General features: G+C 34.0%; 1 protein-coding gene across 1 annotated transcript; it reads left to right on the plus strand.

The window, feature by feature from the left end:
* Positions 1–1174: 1174 nt before the first annotated feature.
* LOC149546472 (uncharacterized) lies at positions 1175–4630 on the plus strand. Its single transcript, XM_089793979.1, has 6 exons — positions 1175–1574; positions 1857–1977; positions 2143–2629; positions 2726–3148; positions 4281–4337; positions 4451–4630. The coding sequence occupies exons 1-6, from the start codon at positions 1175–1177 to the stop codon at positions 4628–4630; spliced, it is 1668 nt and encodes a 555-aa protein (XP_089650105.1).
* Positions 4631–24657: the final 20027 nt, after the last annotated feature.

Genomic DNA, 24657 nt, shown 5'->3' on the forward strand with positions numbered 1-24657 from the left:
ATGGAAGCGGCTAAGCAGAGAGGAGTCAAGTTGCTGAAAGTGCAAGGTGATGCTGAATTGGTGGTAAGACAAATCAGAAATCAATATTCTGTGAAAAATAATAGATTGAGAAACTACAAGAATAAGGTATGGGATGAGATTGAAAGTTTTGAAGCATTTTCAATAGTTTCAATACCAAGAGATCAAAATACTAGAGCAGATTCTCTTGCCGTATCTGCATCTCTATTATTACCTCATCCTGATTTCAAAGATCACGTGTATAGAATGGAAATCTTGTTCAGACCAGGTGTGCCTGATAATGAAGAATCTTGGCAAGTTTTTGATGATGATAAACATATTCATCAATTTATTGAAGGTACAGGTCCTTTTGCAAATTCTTTTTTTTGAAAGTGACCAGCAAGGAGAACATTCCTTAGATAACGAAAGAAAAACTAAATCAGGCATAGTTCAATTAAAAGGTAACAGAATTCCTTCTCACTTTGTTTCATTGGAAAAAATTTTCAATAAACATGATGCTTACATATAGAAAGAAAGGAACAAGAAAGGGAAAACCTGTGGGGAATTTGATGGAGTTAATATAGGGACAGAAGATTGCCCAAAAATGATAAACATAGGGAAGTGTTGTACTCTAGAAGAGAGAATAAAAGTTAAAGAATTGCTGATTAATTTTCAAGATGTGTTCGCTTGGAGTTATGAAGATCTAAAAAATTTTATGGATGGAAAATTCAACCACACAATTCCCCTTAAACTTGGAGCAACACCTGTCAGGCAGAAACAGAGGAATTATAATCCTTTAGTAGAAGGTGCAATTTACAAAGAAATTGATAAGATGCTAAAAGCCAGAATTATTTATCCTATTCATCACTCTACTTGGGTGGAAAATATTGTGCCTGTGAGGAAGAAAAATGGAGAGATAAGAATTTGTGTAGACTTCAAAAATTTAAATCAATCATCCCTCAAGGACAACTATGCATTGCCTAACATGGATCATTTATTGCAGATGGTTGCAGGATCAGAAATGATGTCCATGCTTGATGGATTTTTAGGATATAATCAGATATAGGTAGAAGAAGAAGATCAATACAAAACAGCTTTCATTACACCTTGGGGCACTTTTTCCTATAGCAGAATGCCTTTCGGTTTAATAGATGCAGGTGCAACTTTCTAGAGGGCCATGAATTTATCCTTTGGTGATTTGAGGAATAAGATTATTGTAATATATCTTGACGACTTGACTGTGTTTTCTAAAAAGAGAAAAGATCACATTGCAGATTTGGCAAAAGTGTTGCAACGGTGCAGAGATCATGGTATTTCATTGAATCCAAAGAAATTAGTATTTTGTGTTACTGAAGGTAAGCTTCTGGGCCATATTGTTTCTCAGGAAGGAGTAAAAATTGATCCAGATAGAGTTAAAGCTATTCAACAATTAATTTTACCTTTGAGCAAAACAAGAATTAAATCTTTCTTTGGCCAGGTGAATTTTCTAAGGAGGTCTATGCCTGAATTTTTTGAGATTGTAAAAAATATAGTTGATATGATGAAAGGAAATCAAACTTTCAGATGGACTGAAGCCGGTAAAAAATCCTTTGAAAATATAAAAGAGGCTATTACAAATGCACCAATTTTAGTTCATCCAGATTATAATAAAGAATTCATCATATATTGTTATGCTTTCAAACATACTGTTTCAGCCATACTAATGCACGAAAATAAGGAAGGCATACAGGCTCCCATTTCTTTCATGAGCATGCCTTTAAAAAATCAAGAACTAAAATATTCTCACATGGAGAAGCATGCATATGCGTTTGTAAAGGCATTGAAAAATTTTAGATTTTACATTCTACATTCTCATTCAGTTATTCATGTGCCTGATGTTGCTGTGAAAAGTATCTTGACTCAGCAAGAAGTGGGTTGTAATCATAGAGGAACATGGATTGCTAAAGTCCAGGAGTTTGATGTAGACATAAAGCCAACAAAGTTAGAACGAGGAAATGCACTTTACAGAGCTATGGCTGAAGATTGACACATTGAAGAAGATGATCATAAAGTGCTCGTGGTAAGTTTACAAGATCCTTGGTTTTCCAATATTGCCTATTATCTAACATATGGTGAGTGTCCTGATGGTTTAATAGTGAAACAAAGGAGAGATCTGAAAAATAAAGCTTTGAAGTATGTAATATTTGATGATGTTTTGTATAAGAAAGCAATAGATGGCACTTTCTTAAGGTGTGTGGATAAAGAGCAGCAGGTAAGGTTATTGAAAATTTTTCATGATGAAGCCTGTGGGGGACATTTTTCTTCTACTGTGACTGCATTTAAGATTCTTAGGCAATGCTATTACTGGCCGAGTATGTTTAAAGATGCGTATAAATGGGTTGCAAATTGTGAGAAATGTAAGTTGTTTACAGGAAAGCCCCAATTGACTGCTTTACCTTTAAGACCAGTGATAATAGATGCTCCTTTTCAGCAATGGGGTCTAGATTTTATAGGACCTGTAAATCCTCCTTCAAGTCAGGGACATACCTATATCCTAACAGCCATAGATTATTTTAGTAAATGGGTAGAAGCAAAGGCAATAAAGAAGACTACTTCTACAGCAGTTTTTGAATTCGTCAAAGAACAAATATTGGTTAGATTCGGAGTTCCTACAAAACTGGTAATGGATAATGCATCTTACTTCACTTCTACTAAAATCATTGCTTTCTGTTATGATAACAGAATATAGGTTGGTCATTCATCAGATTACTTCCCTCAAGGCAATGGACAAGAAGAGTCCAGTAATAAGAATTTAATTAACATCCTAAAGAAGTTGGTCTCAGATAATCAGAGCAATTGGCACGAGAAACTATATGATGAATTGTGGGCTGATAGGACTACTCCAAAAAGAGCTATTGGGATTTCACCTTTTGAATTGGTTTATGGCGTTGAAGCTATCTTACCATTACCACTTGAGTTAGCTACCTGTAAGTTGAAAACTGTGATTGAAGATGGTGAGTTCAAAGAAGGATTGGAAAGAATAATTTTGTATCTAACAAAACTACAGGAAGAAAGAGCAAAAATGGTAGATAAAATTATAGAACACCAAAGCAGAGTCAAAAGGTTGTTTGATAAAAGAGCAAGGCCAAGAAATTTAATGGAAGGTGATCTGGTATTATTGTGGGATAAAAGACAAGAACCTAGGGGAATGCATTCAAAATTCCAATCATTATGGAAAGGTCCATTTCAAATCATACAAGTAAATTAGAATAATTCATTCAAACTGGCTTATCCTTCAGGTGAGTGGATGCCATACTCATATAATGGGCAGGACCTGAAATTGTACCAAATGCAATAATGGAAAGCAGGTAACCCCTACGTAGTTGTTAGTTAGGTAGGTTTCCTTTTTCTCGTTCTAGGTTAGTGTGTTTTTTTCTTGTTACTGCTTTCCCTTTTAGGTTAGTTTTCCTTTCATCAAGTTGTTGACCCATGTGCGAAACCAGAGATGAACTGAGCCCTTTAGAGCATTGTCATACTTGAATCCCCAGACGAAGCTAGCTATTGCCTGAGTTTTAGACTTTCTGTATTTTGAGTTGTGTCAATGGTCAAATCATATGATCGAGTAAGTCCAGTATCTAGGTCCAGATTATCCATAAGATAGGAAGTCTTTGCCAGTTTTATCTTCACGTGTCATCTTGTTTTAAGTTGGGTGGGACGTTTTCAAATTTCATTGGTTGGGTAGGTCATAGCACCCAATCTGGCAAAGACTATAATACTGCCTTCCAGATGCTTGGCATGGGATATGAACTGCTAAATCTCCCTAAAGATGGAAGACAATTATTCATTCTCATTGGGTGTTGATGTTCATGCCATTATCTGGCTTCCCAACTAACTTTGTTGTTTGCACATTTCTTCTCTATTCACATGATCTGATAATGGGCTTGGACCTATTACATGGAAGACATTTATCGCATGGTTTATGAGATGGTTCTCGAGAGTGGTGCTCTATTTCTTGCAGATATGGACATATGTGCTATCAATGAATTTGACAAAATGGATGAGAATTGGTACGGTGTAGCATACAAAACACCTCTCAAACCTTTAACGCCCTGCTTAAAATCTACCTGCACTCACCTCTCGTCAGATCTTCCAAAAAATACCATTTTTTTAATATAGATATTTACTCCATCAAGTACTCTCTCATTGCAAATGCTTCACAATATGGGTTTGAGCATCTGCTGACAGCATGTTGTGGCTACAGAGTTTTACCATATAATTTTAATGATAATATGTGGTGTGCACAGATGGGCAATATTAATGGTAATGACAGGCGAGTCTTGATACAGAGAAAGAAGATGATAGTATGTTATTCCATGAAACAAGTCTCTGAACTGAAGGAAGGTTGGGTTAGTTTGTGGTCACTGTTATTCATATTCCAATACTTTTTCTGTCAATTTATCCATGTTTTTTTGAGATGGAAGCGGTTCCTTCATTCCCAGTCGTCGTAGATGTCCATTTCAAGGAATTAATTACTGTTCATGGTGCAAATGAAATCCAGTTTAAACAAAATTCTGAGATAGCAATGGAAGAACACAGTTTCACCAAGGGTCAAGCTGTGGAAGAGTGCGATGTTTTGAAAATATATGTTGATTAGGGTATCCTCAGATATTTGACAGTTGAAAAATTTCGCAAATGAATTATTTCTAACAATCACGACTTGGATTTGAAACATGCCATTCATCTGGTTAGATGGATCGACATTGCAATACAAATTTGTTGGATTCGTCATTTCACATTGTACTTGTACATTAAACAATCCTGATCCATAGCATTCTGACTTTGTATCTTTGAATCCATAGGCTTCACCGTTTTGAATTATGCTCAAGAAGAAATCGATTGGCTAAACAGAGCAAAGGAGGAAATTAGAAATGACATGTATAAATATAAGGAGCGAAATTAATTTCTTCACTCTTCCTTATGTTTTAAAAAAAAACCATGCAATTTCAGGCCTTTTGATATTCATGGGAAGCAGAAAGGTCATCGGTCTCCACCAATATCTTGTAATGTAAACTCTATATATACTGGAAAAAGAGAGGAATAGCAGGGGGAAAACAAACTGTTGATATAGCAAAGTAATTCTATTTACTTAGCTCAATTATTGTTTGTTGTTTCGATGTTATTTTAGTTGCATTTTTCAGAATAGAAAGCACACTTATATTTTGATATTGTGATGTCCTCCGAATTCTATTTCTTGTCAAGCAAATTGCAGTGACGATAATTCTATTTTCCTTTCATTATATAGGACTACTCCTATTCGCCAAGTCAAATTTGCATTTCATATAAAATAGGGTAGAATTAGTTAGATATTAAACTCATGTGATAATCTATAACTAACATGCTACTGAGAGTTGTGGGTTATCTGCATCTTATCCTTGCCTGAATTGCTCGTGCCTATGGGTGATTCGGTTAAAATCCATAAAGAAGAAATCTGATGATCAATAAGAAGACATATTCATTGAAGATTAAACACAATTAGGGAGTTGTACTTGTTAATTCAGAGGGCGGTGATTGTGCATATACACTGACCCATTTGTTGGTGAAATTTTCTTTTTTTCTCACCTTGGGTGTGAAAAAGAGTCAGGGATTATAAATCTAATGAGAAGACAAATTGTTAACCAACAAAGTATTGGAAAATTGCCATTCCAAATTGTATATGGAAGTAGCCCAAGGATTGCACCAAAATTGAGGAAGATAGAACAAGGGGAGAGGACAAGTGCTGAAGTTGAGAAATTTGCTGAACATATCAAGCGTCTACATGAGGAGGTTCAAGCACACATTACTAAGATGAGCCAAGAGTATAAAGCTAGGGCTGATCAAAGGAGAAGACATAAGGAATTCCAAGTAGGGGATCTAGTCATAGTGCACTTATGAAAAGAAAGATTTCTGGCTGATACTTACAACAAGCTAAAAATGAAGAAATTTGGCCCCTACAAAATTTTGAAGAATCATGACTCAGGAAATGCATATGAGGTGGAGCTACTAGATGGTATTCACATTTCTCCTATTTTCAACATTGCAAACTTAATAGAGTGTCATGATGATGGTGCAGATGATGAGCCAGTGTTAGAGCCATGTCCAATTCCTGCTTCTAAGGAGGAGATAGAAGACATTCTAGATCATCATGTGGGAAGGAGTACCAAAAATAGATAGTATGAAGAGTATTTGGTCAAGTGGAAAGGATAGCTGATTGAGGACTCAACTTGGATTTCAGCAGCTAAGATTTCCCATTTGGGATTTCCTCTACCATTCATAAAGTGACAGGGTCACTTTTTAATCTATCTTGGGTGTTTGATGCAGGAGCATCCAGAGGTATAAGGGCAATCCTATGTCACCCAAAAAAATTTACTTAGTTTTTGTTTCATGTGTTTTCATTTTTGGATACCCATTTGGGTCAAATAAAGGTTTCAACTCTCACAGTTCCACTATCAGTGTTCATGTAAATGCCAAAAAAATAGGAGTATGTAATTAGGCCATCATTTTGGTAAACTAGAAGGTGTAAATTGGCCAGATGAATGTAATTGTAATTTAGAGCATTCCAGAAAAAGAATCAGGTCAAAAGGAGCCATGGTTTGAGAGTTATTGCAGTTTTTCAAGTTTTGGAGACCTCCTAAGAATGCTTCAAAGTAAGGTTAGGGGCATTAAATAACCTCAAAAAGGGGCGTTAGAGAACTTTGAGAGCTTTTTGAAAATGTAAATAGTTCATCAATCGGAGCTACAATTCAAAAGTTATGCCTCCCAGAAGTTCAGTTACCGTTTCTGGATTCTTCTAGATTTGCGTCGACTTTTAGTGCAGTTTTTCGAGCATTCTATTTGGTCAGTGGATGCCTACTAGCACTTTCTAGAATTTATTCCTAGTCCTTAACCCTCTGGGGTCTATTTAATGACATTTCTGGCATTGTAAAAGGTAGTTTGGAGTGGAGTTTGAGAGGAGGTACTGAAAGAAGAAATTATCTCCAGATTTATGCTATTATAAGCCCTGAGGGCATCTTTTGAAATTTATTTTCTCTGTAATATTTGTACTAGCTTATTTTCCCAATTAATACAATTTTCCCTTTTTTGTTGTGTCCATTATGTGCTTTGGTTGTGTCCCCATCAATATATCTTGTATGTATGCATGCATCTATCCATGCATCATGCATGGATCAATGCATGCATCTATGCATACATGCATACATACATACATAGATGCATCCATCTATCCATGCATGCATGTATGCATGGATGCATACAGACATATATACATATATATCTTGTATGTATGCATGCATCTATCCATGCAGGCATGGATGCATTCATCTATGCATACATGCGTACATAGATGCATATGCATGCATGTATGCATGGATGCATTTATGCATGTATGTGCATTCATGCATGCATACATCCATTCATACATGTATACATGTATATATCTTGTATGAATGCATGCATACATACATCCATGCATCTATGTATCTATGTATGTGTGCATGTATACATAGATGCATGCATGTATGTATGCATGTATGGATGGATGCATGTATGCATGCATGTATGCATGCATGTGATAGATGTATGTATGGATGTATGCATCCATCATGCATGCATGCATCCATACATATATTCATAAATATATCCATGCATGCATGCAAGATGGACACATACATATATCTATGCATCCATGTATGCATGCATAGATATATCTATGCATGCATGAATGTATACATAAATATAGATATATCTATGCATCCATGCATGTATACATAGATATATGCATGCATGCATAGATATATGCATGCATGCATAGATATATGGATGGATAAATGTGTGGATGCATGCATGCATCCATAGATATATGGATGGATTTATGGATGGATGCATGCATGTATGATGGATACATCCATTCATACATACATGAATCGCATGCCTGCATACATATATAGATACATGCATGCATAGAAATATCTATGCATGCATGCTTCTATACATAAATATATATATGTACATACATACATATGCATGCATGTGCATAGATACATGTATTCATATATGTATTTATGTATGGATGCATGCATGCATATATATCCTTACATATATCTATGCATGGATGCATGCTACATACCTATATCTATGTATAAATGCATGGATGCATAGATATATCTATGCATGCATGCATGTATATATATATATATCTATGTATGCATGTATGCATGCATATAGATACATACATACATACATCTATACATGTATGTATGTATGCATCCATACATGCATACATGCATGCATGCATCTATGCATGCATGGATGGATACATACATGCATGCATCTATGCACGTATTTGTGGATGCATGCATACATACATACATGTATACATGTATAGATCTTGTATGTATGCATAAGCATGTATGCATGCATCTATCCATGCATGCATGGATGCATTCATCTATGCATATATGCATACATACATAGATGCACGCATGTATGTATGCATCAATGCATACATACATAGATGCATGCATGTATGGATGCATGCATGTATGGATGCATCCATGCATATATCTTTTATGTATGCATACGCATGTATGCATGCATACATACATTTGTGCATCTATCCATGCATGCATCTACATCCATGCATGCATACATACATAGATGCATGCAGGTATTTATGCATCCAGGCACATGCATGCATGGATGCATACATCCATGCATGTATCTATGTCATACATAGATCCATGCATCTATTTATGCATCTATGCATGCTTGTATTCATACATCCATGTATGTATACATCCATGCATGTATCTATGTCATACATATATGCATGCATGTATGTATGCATGGATGCATACATACATACATACATGTATATATCTTTTATGTATGCATATATATGTATGCATGCATCTATGCATGGATGCATCAATCCATGCACGCATCTATCATCTATGCATGCATGCATGTATGTATATAGATGCATACATATATATTTATGTATGCATGCATGCATAGATACATGCATGCATGTATGGATGCATTCATCCATGCATGCATCTATATATACATGCATACACACATGCATACATGTATGTATGTATGTATATATATGCATGCATACATATATATGTATGGATGCATACATACATGCATGCATCTATGCTTGGATGCATACATCATTGCTTGCATCTATGTATACATATATACATACATGTATGTATGTATATATATATTGCATACATAGATATAAGTATGTATGGATACATAGATATATCTATGTATGCATGCATGAATGCATGCATAGATATAAGTATGTATGGATGCATGCATGCATACATAGATATATGAATGGATGCATGCATCCATAGATCCATTCATACATGTATCTATGTATGTATACATGTATTCATACATATATATGTATGTATGCATGCATACATCCATACATACATGTATTTATGTATGTATACATGTATGCATACATACATACATACATATATATATATATATATATATATATGGATGCATATGTGTATACATGCATGTATGCATGTATGCATGCATATGTATGGATGCATGCATGCATACATACATGTATATATCTATGTATACATGCATGCATAGATATATCTATGTTTGTATGCAATGTATACATAGATATATATATATGTATGAATGTATGTATGCATGTATACATGTATACATGCATATATATGTATGGATGCATGCATGCATGCATACATGTATATATCTATGTGTACATGCATGGATAAATATATCTATGTATATATGCAATGTGTACATAGATATATGTATGTATGAAAGCATACATGCATGTATGTATGTATGCATGTATGCATGCATGAATACATACATGTATATATCTATGTATACATGCATGCAAAGATATATTTGTGTATGTATGCAATGTATACATAGATATATGTATGTATGGATGCATACATAGATATATGTATCGATGAATATGTATACATGCATCTATATATGCATGCATGTATGTATGGATAGATTTTATGACGTGATGCTAACATCATCAAAATCCACACTTTTATTTGAACTTCAAACTGTTATAACATTCACATTTGATCCTCTTTTTTGATGAAATAAACGTCATTGAAAATTTTTTATCAGGCTCTTCGTTTTCAAATCCATTGTTGACCAGTTTTGAGATAGTTTGATTTCACCATTCATCTAACCCTCTACTTTGTGTGTTGAAATAAACTTTGACCGAGCGTAACTTTTTCATACGAGCTCCTTTTTTGCCTGTTCAAGTTGCATCGGGTTCTATTCTCTGAGGTCTTTGTAGTGATACTAAATTTGAGAGATTATCAGACTATTACATTTTTTGCCTTTTGGATCCACCTAGATCATTCCTCCCCACTGAGAAGCTTTTGGACCTTCAAAAGTTTATTTTTATGTACATTTTGAACAAGGGCAATGTTGCCCCACTTTCCGAGTATCATTTATATGTCCTATTGGAATTTTGAACATATGACCCACCACAAACATAAAGACATATGAGATAGCATTGTTGACATAATTAAAAATAAATCCACCAGTTTCCACTATTACATCCATCACCCACTTAGCATCAACTAGTAGAAGTAGAATTAAAAAAATTGAAATAACTAATGAAATGGAAAGAGTATCAACATTTTTTACCTCTCATACATAAGCATTGTTAGAAACTGAACCTTTCAAATCATCTTTTACCATTACTGGCTGAAGACTTGATTCTGCTTGCACCTGATCCTCACTAGGTGCTACAAACATGAGAGTTAGTTTACTGCTTGCATTTACAATCATTTTCAAATGTCCTATATTTACAATTGATCCTCCATTCTTCATGTGATGAGCTCTTATAATGTATTCAATCCCATTTTCAAACAAATGATACTTGTTCTGTTCCCTGTAGAAGATAGCTTTCCTATCATATAAGTATGGGCTACCCAAAACAATCCCATAGATATCAATTAGAACCACATCAAATTCAACCTCATCTATGAACTTAGATTTTATTGCAAATCTTAACTTACATTGCTTAGTAACTCGCAATCTATTATCATTGCACACCCAAACTAATGGATAAGGTCTTCTATGTGACTTAGTTTATTGTTTAACAATTTCTTCTAAAATTAGATTAACTTGGGACCCACTATCTATCAATGTGTCAATTTTAGTGTTCTTTGAAATCACCTTTATATGAAGAAGTTCACACCTTTTACTATCTTCAAGAACAACATGACTTTTTGAAGTGGAACTATATGAAACATCAGTGGTAGAATCAACAAAAATTTTACCTTTCAAACCCATAGTTGATATTGTTGCTTCATCACTAGAATCTGATCCAAGATCTTGAACAACAACTATAGACTTTTTCTTACCCTTATTATCCTTAAACCACTTTGGTTTCAATTCCAGATGCAATTTCAAAACACTTCTCTTCTAGATGTCCTTTCTTTTGACAATGCGAACATGTAGGTTTGTCACCTTCCTCTTTCTTCACTATGGCTACCTTCTTTCCTTTCTTGATGCTATTAGGGGGAAAAAATTCCTTCTTTGAACTAAAACTTACATTTCCTCCACTTGCTTCAATATGAGTCACTTGAACACATACTTCATCAAAGTTAGAAGGACTAAACATCAATATTGTATGCTTCAAATATGAATGCATTCCACCTATATACTTTAATAAAGTATCTTGGGTATAAAGAGGAATTCCAAGAGTTAATGCCTTCTTCCTAAACACCTATGTATACTCTTGCATAGACTACCCTTTACCTTGCTTAAGATTTTGCCAATTCATAATGGCTTGTTGCATATAACCCAATTGATAAAACTGTTTCTTGAAAACAAAAGTGAATTCATACCAAGATGAAGTGATTTTATCATGTGTAGCAAGATCATCCTGGATTTTACTCTCCCACTAGACTAATGTAGTACCTCCTATTCTGAGAGTAGCTAGCTAGATTTTGGAAGAATCATCCAAAATATTTTGAATCTTACAATACACTTCGATCTACTTAAGCCAATTATCCAATTTTTTACCATCCAATTCACCATTATATATAGGAAAATCAAACTTTACATCAAGCTTTAACAAGGATTTCTTCACAAAATGTTTCTTTTTAGAAGAATTAGATAGAGAAGAAGAAGATGATGAAGAAGATGAAGAGGATGGAGATGAAGGTTCAGGAGGGTCACTACCATTTCCTACTCCTTTGCCTTTTCCATCTTTTTCTAAGGATTTAACTTCTTCTTTCTTCTTAGCCTTATCCACTTTTCTTAATTTTCATTCATGTCTCTCTTGGATAAGAATGTTGACCAAAGCTTTTAATTCCACAAAAGATCTTTGGAATGCTTTTGCATCAAACTCAAGAACATGTTTTTCAGATTCCATCTTTGATTGAGGAAAAATCCTTCTTTTTCCAAATTTTGGATTGAACTCTTCAAGTTCACCTTCTCCTTGCTTCAACTTCAACCTGGTTAACATTCACCACCTACAATTTCTCGGAAAGAATAGCCTTTGATACAAAACTTGATCTATAAACTAGGATTTACAATTTTTTAACTTAATCCAAATTACACATTTAATTCCCGATCTAGGTAGTAATTGTGTGGTTCTGTATCTTAAACCATTGAAATTACAAGAAGATTTATGCTTTAAACACTCAAAATTAACAATGTGTTTAATAACATAAAATCAAGAACATAACTTAAAAAAATGAGAGAAATAAGAAAGAGATAGAAGAGATGCAAACAATTTGATAACAGAGTTGATCAGGTTAGGACTACGTCTCTGGGTCCACTTCTCAATTTGGGGACTGCTTTATTAATGTTGCCAGGCAAAACACACCTTCTTACAACATCCAAGTTTCAACCTTTACAGTTTCTCTCTCTTTTGCACTTGAAAATAATAACTTCATGCTTACAATAATCTCTCACCTACAAACTCTCTCAAGAATTACAAAACTTTCTGCCAAGAGCAAATTTTCCTTCCAAGCTAATTGTTCATCTCTTCTAAATCCCCTCCTTTTATACATGAAATTTAGCCAAAAATGAGCTAAAACAATTAACCAACATAATCCCCTATTTTGGTTACATAAATTTGAATCTCCCCCTTTACCAATTTATGGTTGTGAGTTTACTCCATGAATAGGGGTTTGTTTTAACAAATAACCTTATTTAAATAAGGTTGGGTGGATTTTTTTATGGATATATAACAACTCTTCCTCTAAAATTACATATGCTATAAATAACCTATTGGTTGACCTTAATTTTAGGAGGGTAATAGTTGGGAGTTCAAATCCCATTATCCCTTTTCTTAAATTCGAATTAAATAACTATTTAAATTTGAATTTGAACTTTTTCCTTCTTTTTAATATTTTATGATGTCGTGCTAACATCATCAAAATCCACACTTTTATCTGAACTTCAAACTATTATAACTTTCACATTTGATCTTCATTTTTGATGAAATGAATGTCATTGGAAAGCTCTCATCAAGCTCTTCATTTTGAAATCCATTGTTGACCACTTTTTAGATAGCCTAATTTCACCCTTTAACTAGTCCTCTAGTCTGCTTGTTAAGCTAAACTTTGACTAAGCATAACTTTTGAATATGAGCTCTTTTTTTGCCTATTCAAGTTGTATCGAATTCTATTCTCTAAACTCTTTGTAGTAATACTAAATTTGAGAAATTATGAAACTATGCATCTATGTATACTTACATGTATCTATGTTTGTATACATGTATGCATACATACATACATATATCTATGTAAGTATACATAGATACATGTGTGTATGGAAGAATGCATGCATACATGTATACATACATAGATACATGTATGTATAGATAGATACATGTATGTATGGATGGATGCATGCATGCATACATCCATACATATATCTATGCATGCATGCATGCATGCATCCATAGATATATCTATTCATGCATGTATACACACATGTATGTATGGATGCATGCATGCATATATCCATACATATATCTATGCATGCATGCATGCATCCATAAATACATACATAGATATATGTACGCATGCATGCATGCATGCATAGATACATTTATGTATGAATGCATGCATGCATATATATATATATCTATGCATGCATGCATGTAGAGATATATCTACATGTATATATCTTGTATGTATGCATATGCATGTATGCATGCACACATATATATGCATGCATGCATACATAGATATATCTACATGTATATATCTACTATGTATGCATATGCATGTATGCATGCAGACATATGTTCATGCATCTATGGATGCATACATACATGTATCTATGTATGTATGCATGCATGCATGCATGGATATATGGATGGATGCATGGATGCATGCATGCATACATCCATACATACATGTATCATGCATCCATATGCATGTATGCACACATATATATGTATATGCATGTATGCATGTATGCATACATATATATGTATATGCATGTATGCATGCATACATCCATACATACATGTATCTATGTATATATGTATGTATGCAATGCATGCATCCATCCATATGCATGTATAGATATATACATACATACATACATGTATACATGTATGTATATATATGCATGCATACATATATATCTATGTATGCATGCATGCATCCATACATACACACACACACACACACACACACACACACACACACACACACACACACACACACACATATATATATACATGTATTCATGCATAGATTCTCTATGTATGTATGCAATGCATGTATCCATCCATATGCATGTATGTATGCATGTATGGATACATAGATATATCCATACATAGATATATCTATATATATATCTATGTATGCATGCGTCCATCCATACATATATATATATGTATACATTGCATCCATAATATATGTATGTATGCATGCATGCATGTATACATGCATATATATACATACATACATACATACATACATACATACATACATGTATGTATGCATGTATACATAGATCTATGCATGGATGTATGCATCCACGCATGCATATGCATACATACAAGATATATACATGTATACATGTATAGATACATACATGCATGCATTTATGTATATATGCATGCATACATATATATTTATGTATGCATGCATGCATCCATTAAAATTTCTCTTTACTTATTTTATATGATATTTCAAGCCTCTAATTAGATCTTCAAAATCAAACAACCAATATTACAAAGATCCACCAATTTCTTAATAAACTCCAAATCGGGTATGTCTGAAATAGTGCCAAAAAATTCACAACTTCACATATTATTAATAAATCTTAAAATGAAAATTTTTACAGAAATTTTAGCAGAATAATGGCTTAAAAAATGACATTTCCATATCTATATAGTATTTATACAATAGCTCCCAAATGTAAGACAAGAACCATGGTCATCGGGCTCCCAAAATTAGCACCAAAATGCCCGGAAACACCAAAAAAATACTAATAATCTATCTTATAATTTTAACCACATCCTAATAAATATATTCAGCTTTATTTTAATATATTAAAGTCTAAAATACAGCACCAACCCAAACTGATATGAAATACTCAACCAAAAACACCAAACTCTTACAAAAAACACACCAAAAAACTCACAAATCTGTACTATTCAGCACAAAGGAAAACTTTACATGAGCATGCACATGGAATGGCTTCAAACTCCCATCCTTAACTTTCTTGGAAATCTGCAAACTCTCATTCTTGGGTCTCCTTCTCCATAGGTTTGGCAGTCTTTGAAGAACAACAAAGAAATGAGCAAAAATCAAGTTTTGGAATGAGCCCAAAATGCCTCCAAACTTCTTAAAAGAGGGCATAACCCTAACTCATGTCCAAGAGGGGTTAATAAAACATATTTTAATAATAATTTTTATTTATTAGTCCATTAGCTTCCAAAGAATATCCCCCTTTTTTAAAACTTCACCTTTTTTGGGTCTGCCTGCCTTAGCAAAGATTATTATTTTTAATTATTTGAAAAGGGGACATGAAAAGTCCTCCCCTTACAAATATTGAGTGTCCTCAAGCAATGGCTAAACAATAAACTAATCAATCTACCTGGATCCCAAATGTAGTCATGAACTATACTATTGTCAATTAACATAGGCTCCTGCAATATCCTCTGCAATATGACCAAGAGGAATCCATAATCAAACTAACAATTACTGCTCAACCAAACTCCAAAGTCACAAATTCCATAGTCAAAAACCCACAAGACACAAACTCTTAGAACATCAAAACCCAAGTAAAGTGGACAAATCAAACTACCAACATAGTAAATACCATCAATGCATTCCACTAGCCTATATAGAATGTACAATCCAACTCTGCAACAATGGTGAATGCTCTTGAATGAAACTGTACCATCTATGGAGAATGCACACACTATACAACTCTTGCAGTCAACACAACTCTACAGATCACCGGCCACTGTCTCATAACCATAACTCCCATGCACCTCTAATTGTGAAAAGCCATCACAAGAGAAATGGAAAGAAATGGAACCCAAACCAAATTTTCCTACCATCAACTCCTCAACACAAGGATCAAATGCTAACTGATGTACATACCCTGCAATATAATGTTGACAAAAAAAACCAACCTTAGTCAATTGCTCACCATGAACAAGTGATACAACCCACTGTGATTGATCACAAACTAAGTCAGGAGATGTCATAGCCAAAGGAGTAGAATCAATAACAACACCCGCTGAAGTATCACTCCAAAACTCCTACTCTAAGTCATGTATTATCAAGCTATCAACTGCAAAACCTATCACCATGTCATGCCCATCACAACTCTCATCCCGAGGTGTCAAACTATCCCATAACTGATGATAAGCACTAGAAACCAAAGTACATCTTTGTATCATCATTTCACCAACATGGTCATGAAAGGTAAATTGATGAGCATACCTCACAATGTAATGTCGATAGAATGCGCCAATCTTAGTCAGTGGCTCAGACTACAATCCAGATGTAACTAACTACAATTGATCACTAATCAAGTTGGAACTGACTACTACCTCTAAAGAAATCACCAAGGGAGTAGTATTACTAGCAAGAACCATGCCAACTGTTGGCTCACCAACATCACACATCGTCTTTGATACAACATCTCTAGTCTTTGTGCCATTAGTACTAGAGGTCACCACCATGTCAGGCATACCACAATAATCTGCTGCAGCACCCAACTCAACTAATCCTGACTCTAGTGGGGATGAACCTAATATGCCAATGTTAGTATCAAGGATGGATGCATCCCCATCTCCAATGTCTTTAACAATCTCGACCATGAACATCCTTAGATCACCAGACACCATAGCTTGTGACTGTACAGAATCTGGTAAAGACTATAGTTGCTCTAGCTCCATGGTCACCTTAGCCAAATGAAACTATGACTCCTTGAAAGTCAACTGTGTACTCTCAAGAATTTTAGAAGTCACCTCGAGTTCTTGAGTAAGATCACTCACCTCATCTTCCATGGCCAATAATGCATCATATGTTGTACTCCCCCACTCCATAAGATAATCTCTATCAGCTACCAACTGCATATAATTTTGTATCAAAATACAAATAGCCTCCCATAAAGAGTGGATCTCATTCAAGGAAAGATAACTACCTTCTTGCTCATCAATAGTAGGAGAACCCCATCTATAAACTACTAACAACTGATGAGCAGCATCGAAATGCTGTCAAGTGATAGCAATGTCTCGGTCACTAACTCTCAACTGATTAGACACATGATGGCATTGGCTTGACTATCTCCTACAAACCTCCTCTGATGCACTATCTAAAGTAGTATCCTCAAAGTTACTAGTCTCTAGAGTATTACCATCCATATCCTGTGAATCAACTCTAAAACTCATATCAACATATGAAGTATCAAAAATTGTAGCACTGTTGTCCAACTCCTCTGTACCCAAGGAAACTAAGTCTTCAAAACTGCCTACTGCATCCTCTTGGATGTCATCAATGCCAATATGATCCTGAGACTCATCTGTACACATTTCCAATTATGAAAGATCATCAACACATTTCAGCAAGTATCGTTGACTAGATATATGAACAAAGCCCAACACCAGTGTATAAAAACTAATACCAACATCGGATAAGCTCTTGGCACAAGAAAAGACAACACCATGCAATCTGCTAATCAAATCCATGATAGCACCCAAACAATCACTAATACCAAAAATTGTTAAAGATTTCTAGTCAACTGAATCCCAAATGCCAATATAACAATCTCGAGTCCATATCTATAAACTATAATCAGTTGGTAACTCAAGAAAACTCCTCACCTGAGTAATATGACCAATACCAACTAATTCCACATACCTGTCTGACATTGTCCCTATATCCTGGATGTGAATGCAAGATGAACTCACAACATTATCAATGTCCACATATGATCTACCATTCACAGAAAGTTGAGTATTAGAAGTGCAAGATGAAACTAAACTCAATTCCATGCCATGCTTATCCCCATGTCTCTCCTAGTCTTGTAATGCCAATGGAGTATTCACCAAAGAAGCTCGAGTGTCCTCAAGCTCATGAGAAAGCCTATCAACTTCCTCTTCCTTCCTTCTCAAGGCATCTAAATAGTCTCTAACAAGGCTAAGAAGATGGTCACAATCTGATAGAAGATGTAAATAACTCAACTTCATCGTTCCCATTCCTTCCCTAATCGCTTGTAAGTCAACACAAGGAGACTTTGCCTAAACTCCCTTATGTCTACCCTGTAACTGAATCATCTGAATGTGATCCTCTATCATATCTCACATCTTGTCATGATGAGATAATGAAGTCACAATACTATCTTTGTTCACCTTCAGCTAGCTAGACAAATCATGTAAAGTACTACCTACCTCAACCTCATGTGATGAAGCATCTAACTGTGCCTGGTACTCTTTCTCAGCAAAGTCATCAATGCTCAATGTCTGCTCATCTCTACCAGGTATCTCACCATCATGCACAACAACATCCTCATAATCATCATCTAAACCCACTACCTCCTATGGTAGAGTAGAATCTGAGACCTTTGCCTGGCTATAAGCTAGTTTCTCAAACTCCTCATGCAAGTTCTTAGTAATTGTGTCATCTTCCCTGTGAGAAAATCTGCCAAATAGAAATCCAGTCAACTTATCCACCTTAGCTGGGTCAGAAAACATGTCATTCATCATATAGTGGTGCTCAACCAACTATTTAGACATGTTATGACTTATTTTCATAAGTTTATCTCGAATGTCTAAATAACCATCATTTCTATTGTTCTAACTCTGGATATCAATTGTCCAAGATCGTGTCCTCTGAGACTTTGTACTATACCTATCCATTCTGGACAAAGTAGAGTGTAACCCCAATAGGTTATAACTTCTTCAAACACCAAGAACTAATATGCAAATGATTAGAATTAGCATGCAACCATAGATTTTGACATGCAACTAATTAGAAGCAACATGCAACCACCAAATTCACCAAGAACTAACATGCAAATGATTAGAAGTAGCATGCAACCATAGATTTTGACATGCAAATAATTATAAGCAACATGCAACCACCAAATTCACCAAAAAATAACATAAAAATAATTAGAAGTAGCATGTAACCATAAATTTTGGCATGCAACTGATTAGAAGCAACATGCAACCATAAATTTTGACATGCAAGATTTGGGTAGTTGTCAAAACTGACGTGCAAACTTCTACAAACCCTCAGGCTGGCAAGATCATAGCTTTGATACCACTGAAATGTCCCTTTACTGATTTTATATGATATTTCAAGCCTCTAATCAGATCTTCAAAACCAAACAACCAATATTACAAAGATCCACCAATTTCTCAATAAACCCCAAATCGGGTATGTCTGAAATACTGCCAAAAACTTCACAACTTCACATATTATTAATAAATATGAAAATGGACATTTTTACAAAAATTTCAAGAGCATAATGACCTAAAAAATGACATTTCCAGATCTATATAGCATTTATACAACAGCTCCCAAATGTAAGATAAGAACCATGCTCATCGAGCTCCCAAAATGTCTGAAAACACCACAAAAATACTAATAATCTATATTCTAAGTTTAATCACATTCCAATACATATATTCAGCTTTATTTTAACATCTTAATGTCTGAAATACAATAGCAACCCAAACTGATATGAAATACTCAACCAGAAACACCAAACTCTTACAAAAAACACACAAAAACATTTACAAATCTGCACTATTCAGCACAAAGGCAAACTCTGCATGAGCATTCACATGGAGTGGCTTCAAAATTCCATCCTTAGCCTTCCTAGAAACTTAAAAACTCCCATTTTTAGGCCTCCTTCTCCATAGGTTTGGCAGCTTCTGAAGAACAACAAAGAAATGAGCAAAAATCAAGTCCTGAAATGAGCCCAAAATGCCTCCAAACCCCTTAAAAGAGGGTATAACCCTAACTCAAGTCCAAGAGGAGTTAATAAAATATATTTTAATAATAAATTTCATTTATTAGTCCATTAGCTCTCAAAGATTATCCCCCTTTGCCGAAACTTCACCCTTTCTGGGCCTGCCTGCCTTAGCAAAGATTATTATTTTTAATTATTTGAAAAAGGTACATGACATCCATACATATACATACATATATATATCTATGTATACATGTATGCATGTATAGATTCTCTATGTATGTATTCAATGCATGCATCCATCCATGCATATATCTATGTATAAATTGCATCCATAATATATGTATGTATGCATGCATGCATGCATACATGTATGCATTCATATATATACAAACATACATACATACATGTATACATGTACGTATGCATGTATACATAGATGCATGCATGGATGTATGCATCCATACATGCATATGCATAAATACAAAATATATACATGTATAAATGTATAGATACATACATGCATGCATCTATGTATACATGCATACATACATAGATACATGTATGTATGGATGCATATGCATGCATACATAGATACATGTATGTATGGATGTATGCATGCATGCATACATACATGTATGGATCTATGTATCCATGCATACATACATAGATCCATGCATGTATGGATACATATGCATACATACATAGATATATCTATGAATGCATATATATATATATATATATATATATCTATATATATTAATGCATATGCATACATACGATATATATGCATATATCTATGTATACATAGCATACATACGTAGATATATCTATGCTAAATGCATACATACATGCATGCATCTATGTATCCATGCATACATACATAGATACATGTATGTATGAATGTATGCATGCATGCATGTATATATATATATATATATATATATATATATATATATATGTATATATATATATATATATGTATATATATATATGTACATACATACATATGCATCCATACATATGCATGCATGCATACATGCATCCATACATATATCTATGTATGGATGCATATATATATGTTCATACATACACATGCATGTACATACATACATACATATATATACAAATAGATGTACATACATCCATATACATGCATGCATCCATACATATATCTATGTATACATAGCATATATATATATATATATATATATATATATATATATGCATGCATATATATACATACATACATACATACATGTATACATGTATGTATGTATGTATGTATGCATCCATATGTGCATCCATACATGCAAGATATATGTATGGATGGATGGATGCATGTATGTATCGACGGATGCATGCATATGTATGTATGAATGGATGAATACATATATCTATGTATGCATGCATGCATGCATGCATACATAAATATATGTATGTATATGTATGTATGCACGGATGCATGCATATGTATGTATGTATGGATGTATACATATATCTATGTACATGCATACATACATGCAAGATATATGTATGTATAGATGGATGCATGCATACATTTATACATACATAGATACATGTATGTATATATAGATATATGTATGTATGGATGGATGCATGCCGATGTATGTATGTATGGATGGATACATATATCTATGTATGCATGCATGCATCTATACATATATCCATACATAGATATATCCATACGTTGCATACATAAATAGATATATGTGTGCATGCATATATATATGCATCCATACATGCATACATACATGCAGGATATATGTATGTATGGATGGATACATATATTTATGTATGCATGCATGCATCTATACATATAACCACACATCTATGCATGCATACATACATATATCTATGTATACATTGCATACATACATAGATATATCTATGTATGCATGCATGCATCCATAGATTTATATGTATGTATGCATGCATATATACATACATACATACATGTATACATGTATGTATGTATGTATGCATCCATACACGCATACATATGTATGCATGCATATATACATGCATATGTATGCATGCATATATATACATACATGCATGCATATATATGCATATATATACATACATGTATACATGTATGTATGTATGTATGCATCCATCCATGCATACATTTGTATGCATGCATATATATACATACATACATACATGTATACATGCATACATACATATACATATATATGCATATACATATACGTATACATGCATACATACATATATGTATCTATGTATACATACATGGATACATGTATGCATTCATACATACATATATGTATACATGCATACATACATGGATACATGGATGTATACATAGATAAATGTATGCATACATGCATGAATTCATGTATATATACATAGATACATGTATGTATGGATGCACGCATGCATGCATCCATACATATATCCATACATATATCTATGCATGCATGCATCCATACATCTATGTATACATACATGTATCTATGTATGTATGTACGGATGCATGCATGGATACATGTATGTATGGATGGATGCATGCATGCATCCATACATATATCTATGCATGCATGCATGTATCTACGTATACATACATGTATCTATGTATGTATACATCCATACATGCATGCATCCATACATATATTCATACATATATCTATGCATGCATGCATTTATCTATGTATACATACATGTATATATGTATGTATACATGTATGCATCCATATATATGGATGCATACATTTATACATACATAGATACATGTATGTATACATGCATACATGCATGCATGCATGGATCCATACATATATCCATACATATATATATACATGCATGTATCTATGTATACATACATGTATCTATGTATGTATACATGTATGCATCCATATATATGTATGCATACATGTATCTATACATAGATTCATGTATGTATACATACATGCATGCATGCATGTCTCCATACATATATCTATGTATGCATGCATGCATCAATACATATATATATCTATGTATGCAATATGTATGTATTGTAGTGCCTCTCATATTTGTAGTCTATGTCTGGACTATTTTGATTCGAGAGATACTTGATACTCATTATTTTGTACCTTATGATGACCCGAGGGTCAGATTTTATACTTGGATTTAGTACCATAGATGTTTTACTACTATACTATTTAGTTTATCACATTTGCATGTGGATGCCATTTTGAGATGACAGTACATCTATGATGATATCTAGTTATATGATGTATTGGACCTATTTGTTGATTATGTTATGAGATGGATTATATGCTATGGTTATTTACTTCATTCTTGTATCTTTACGCTTTCTGCAAATGTGAGTGATGTAAATGGATTAAATAGGTATTTTAATACATGTTGCTTTGGCTATGATATTATTTGCCATTTCACTTGATCGTGTGTTTTAGTGTGTAAGAATTATATCCCTGGTAGTGGCATATGGAGTTAGTTATTCAGCTATTCATATTTACCCATTTTGTTCCTATTTGGTCGACGTACCCTTATTGTTATTGTTTAGATCAAAACCTTTTGGTGATTAGTAAATCCAAACTTATTTGCATTATGTGATTAGACCAGTGAGTGTGTTTGTGCATTTAAAAGTTTGCATTTGTCGTGAAAGTGTTAAGTGTTTTTCTATGTTTTTGGGGTTTTTAGATTTTAATCTTTTCTAATTTAATTTTTGGCAGCTTTTCGTTAGGTGAAATCCCGTTGCAGATAATAACTTGTTTTCATTTGGGTCAATTTGGAGTTTAACTACTCAAGCTAGCTATTTTCCAAAATTGACTATTCACCCAAGAAAAGTGAATAAGTATTGAAAAAGTGATTTCATAAATCACTTTTCACAATTTGAAAATAGAATTGTAGAGCAAATTTGGAAATCCTCTTCTAAAGGATTCTTGTTTTGCTTGTTCTAGGAGCTGTGAGCATGGGATCTGCGCGAGGTTGGTCTCGTTGGATTTGGCTTGAGGAGTTTATGCCTTGCCGTCATTTTCAACTGTTTTAGCGAGTGGTTTATTTTATTGTGCAGGTTTCAATTTCTGCCTCTTTTTCTTTCAGGTAGGGCCTTCACATTTTATAGTTTTCACTCCATTTCAGCTTTCATTTCTTGTAGCAATATGTTAGGAGGCTGAGAACTAGTGTTCCCCTCTATTTCTG

This window comes from Cupressus sempervirens, chromosome 7 (genome assembly GCF_028749045.1).
Source record: "Cupressus sempervirens isolate cs-2001-9-10 chromosome 7, ASM2874904v1, whole genome shotgun sequence".
NCBI classification, from domain to species: Eukaryota; Viridiplantae; Streptophyta; class Pinopsida; order Cupressales; family Cupressaceae; genus Cupressus; species Cupressus sempervirens.